At 62.6% G+C, this 3,654-nt stretch overlaps 1 protein-coding gene across 1 annotated transcript; it reads right to left on the reverse strand.

The window, feature by feature from the left end:
• Positions 1–2,453: 2,453 nt before the first annotated feature.
• On the reverse strand, positions 2,454–3,654 carry LOC147526438 (E3 ubiquitin-protein ligase Topors-like). The gene is made up of 2 exons (XM_086629893.1): positions 3,557–3,654; positions 2,454–3,429 (listed from the first exon to the last, which is right to left on the reverse strand). The coding sequence occupies exon 2, from the start codon at positions 3,351–3,353 to the stop codon at positions 2,454–2,456; it is 900 nt and encodes a 299-aa protein (XP_086486019.1). The 5' UTR covers positions 3,354–3,429; positions 3,557–3,654.

Consider the following 3,654-nt stretch of genomic DNA (forward strand, 5'->3'; position numbering starts at 1 on the left):
CCACAAAAGTGAGAAGGAAACTGGAAAGGCACGGGGGTATGGACACTAAAAAACAAAAACAAAACCAAAAACAAACCGAGAGAGAAATAAAGGGGGAGAAAAGCTCTTCAAAAAGAAGTCATTGATTTGCGTCAGACTGCTGTAGCCGATTGCTTGAGAGCGCATATGAATTCTTCTTGAGCCCAAAGAGCACAGCAAGACACCATGAGACTGCCCCGAAGGTGGCTGCTCTCATGCATCCTGTGGTCTCCAGAGAGAGCCCGTGTCTTGCAGCTGGGCTTTCCTGCCAGGGCAGACCTCTGGCCTTTAGTGCAGCCCCAGAGCGGTGGGGCCCAGCCTGCTCTCGCTGCTTTCTGCCTGCCTGCCCGCAGAGCCTCTCCCCATCCGCTTCTCCCCAGGCTCCTGCTGCGTGGCTGAGGCATGCAGGACCAGCTGTGGCCCTGGCACTGAGACCTGGGCCAGTATTTGGGGCCTGGCAGCGGCTCTTGGTGCCAACCCAGCGGCTGTCTTCTGTCTCTCCCCTCACCTGGCGGGGCTTGGCTGCAGAAGGCTCATGGAGCGGTGTGCAAGAGGAGGGCAGGGGGCCTAGGGCAGCACAGAGATGATACACTGCCATTTCTGCAGGGTTCACTTGCAGCAGAGAGGAGCCGTGCAGGGGGACGTCCTGCAGAGAGCACACCATGGGTGGGCGTGGGGGTGGTGCTGAGAGATGTGGGGGAAGTGACAGTGCCCGTCTGCTGCCGAGGGGCCCTTTCCAAGTGCGGGAGAAGAAGTGCCAGGGCCAAAGCTGAAGCTGGAAGAGCAGGAAGAAAGCCTGTGTCTGCGAGCAGCAGCATGTTGGTCCTCCTGGGCTCGTGCAGGGCCTCTCAGCTCCGAGCTGAGCACCGCAGGGCCTGGCCTGGGTCGCTCAGGGCCTCCTTGTCCCGCTGCGAGTGCCTTGCTGGGCCCCACGGCGGCGCGGGCAGGTCAAAGAGGCCCTGCCTGGGCAGAGGGCGGGCCAGAGGAGGAGGCCAGCAGGGCCAGATGGCGTGTGTCCATGGCCAGTGCACCAGGGCAAAGGGGGCCGGCAGGAGCAACAGGCCAGGCCCCACGGCGGCCTGCACACGGGTAGCCCCGCGAGTCCCACGTGCCTAAGCCAAGACAAAGAGGCTCTGCCTGAAGCGGCAGGCCAGGCCTCACAGAATCATGAAACCACAGAATCATGGAATGGTTTGGGTCGGAGGGGACCTTAAAGAACACCTGGTTCCAACTCCTTGCTGTGGGCAAGGACACCTGCCACTAGACCAGGTTGCTCAAAGCCCCATCCAGCCTGGCCTGGAACACCAGAGATCCATCAGATGTGCAGTCTGAGGACCCACGGCCCTCAGATGAGAGGAAATTCCCGTGCAAGAGCAGGGGCCCTGGTGCCACGCCACTCTGCTCTGGGGAAGGAGGCCCTGCAAGGGCGGAGGAACAAGGCGCACAGCTTGAGGAGGGAGGTGAGGGAAGACCAGCCAGCCCGTCTCAACGACAGTCGAATCGGTGCACAGAGGCCCTGCAAAAAGACAGGGCCAGGCCCCTGGCACCCTGCTCGAGGGAAAGAGGCTCTGCTGGAGCAGGGGGCCAAGACCCATGCTGCAGCCCTTGGGGAAAGACACACTCAGAGGGCACGTCTGGGCCCCATGACAGACAGATCAGGGCAAACAGACTGCGCAATACCAACGGTGCTCTGCTGCGGACAGAGATCACGGGAGATCAGAGCCCCACAGCGCTAGAATCAGGGCAAAAGGCCTGGCCAGAGCAGGGGGCTAGGCCCCATGGTTCCTGACTCAGGGGAAAGAGTCCTGCAAGATCAGAGGGCATGGACCATGCTGCCCAGATCAGGGCTTAGAGACTCTGCAAGAACAGAGGGCCAGGCTCCGGGGAAGTGGAATCCAGGCAAAGACGCTGAGCAGGAGCAGAGGGCCCAGCCCTGTGGCACTAACTAGGCGGAAAGAGGTCCAACGAGATCAGATGGCCAGTCTCAGTGACGCTCAAGGCAGCACAAAGACGCCCTTCTGCCAAGATGCTTCCCAGCTGGGCAGCCCCCACCCTACACTGGTGCCTGGAGTTGTTGGTCCCCAGGTGCAGGACTTTGCTCTTCCCCCTTTTGAACTTCTTGGCACTCCTGCCTTGCTGCATCGCCGCACTCCCTCTCCCACCAGGCTGACCCCCGTGACCGTAGGGCCCTGCAGACATGTGAGGAAACGGTGGCCGTGGCACCAGGAAAAGGGACGGGGGAAGCAGCACAGCTGGGGATAGCTACACCACCGAAATTGACAGCCATACTGAGACTTTTTTGACAGTTTTCCTGCTTTAATTTTCTTTTCTTAAATGCTAAATAGATTTGGGGGTCCAGGACCACATGGGGTGGGTGTGTGCCCCACTGCCGGCCCAGATGTGGCTCAGCCGGCCCCTGAGGCTCCCTCCCAGTGTCACCGACGACGAGGTGGCTTTCTGTCGGGCTGGGAAGGGTCCTCAGAGCTGCCAGCCCCCCTCTTCGGGGCTCGCCGGGGTCCCCCCAGTGAACGCTGGCTGCGCCTGGAGGGCCCCGGCACAGCCTCCTCCGGGTCTTCATGGACCTCTTCTGGGTCCCCACGAGTGGGAGCAGGGGCAGAGCAGGGGCTGCCGGGACTCCCAGAAAGGGCTGAGCTGGGGGCAGGAGACACCCCTTGGGAGGCAGCAGGGCCAGGGGCAGCCGCAGGGCTGTCCTCCTGCCCTGACGCAGCACGGCCATCCCCCACGCCCATTCGACGTCGGGCCTTCCTGCTACACCGGCGCACGGTGGTCTCGACGAGCTGGTGGACAAAGCTCCTCGTGCGCCTGCCCAGGGACGGCTGCAGCAGCTGGACCAGAGCCTCCTCGTCCAGGCCAAAGTAGCGCAGGCTGGATGTGACGAGGCTCTGCGCTGCTGCAGCTTCCTGCGCATCCTCGAAGAGCTGCCCCAGCTCCCGATGCAGCCAGGGCAGCAGAGGCTGGAGGACAGCGGGGTAGACGCGGAAGAGGGATGCCCAGACGTAGGCATGGAAGCCGCCCACTGGAGCCTGGGGCAGCGGCCCTGCGCCTGCTGGCCGTGTCGACAGGGGGACGGCGACTGACGGTGCTGCAGGTGGTGGTGGGATGATGTGCTCCTCAAAGGCGTCGTCCCCCCGCACCGAGTGCAAGATGGAGCTCACCCTCCTCTTGCAGAGGGGGCACTCGGGCTTGCTCTCAGCCCACCGCAGGATGCAGGCATAACAGAACTGGTGGAGGCATGGCATCACGTAGCTGGCCTCCTCCCAGCTGTCCAGACATATTGGACAGCGGTGGTCCAGCTCCGTGGCCATGCTCCCCATATGCTGCGGTGGGCTGGGGGCAGCTGGGGATGACAAGCTGCTCCCTCTCACTGTCGCTGCAGCAGTAGGTGTCACTCTGGAAGAAGAAGAGAGGCCACAATTGTTGGCTGGCCTGACGAGGGGTGGAAGAAACGCCCAGGTCTCTCCAGAAAGAAACCCTCCCAGCTCCCCACCCCAGGGCCAGGAGTCCTCGCACAGCTCACCTCTGCTGCTGTGAGCGCGCCTCCTGTGTGCCCTGGCTGCCTGAACCAGGCAGGGCCAGCGAAAATCCTCTGATGGCTCTGTGGTCGGACACGGAGAA

The sequence above is a fragment of the Tauraco erythrolophus genome, chromosome Z (genome assembly GCF_009769465.1).
Source record: "Tauraco erythrolophus isolate bTauEry1 chromosome Z, bTauEry1.pri, whole genome shotgun sequence".
Classification (NCBI taxonomy): Eukaryota; Metazoa; Chordata; class Aves; order Musophagiformes; family Musophagidae; genus Tauraco; species Tauraco erythrolophus.

What these genes read in the sequence shown, in the direction of transcription:
- LOC147526438 (XM_086629893.1), bottom strand. Translation starts at nt 3,353, where the DNA reads ATGGGGAGCATGGCCACGGAGCTGGACCACCGCTGTCCAATATGTCTG.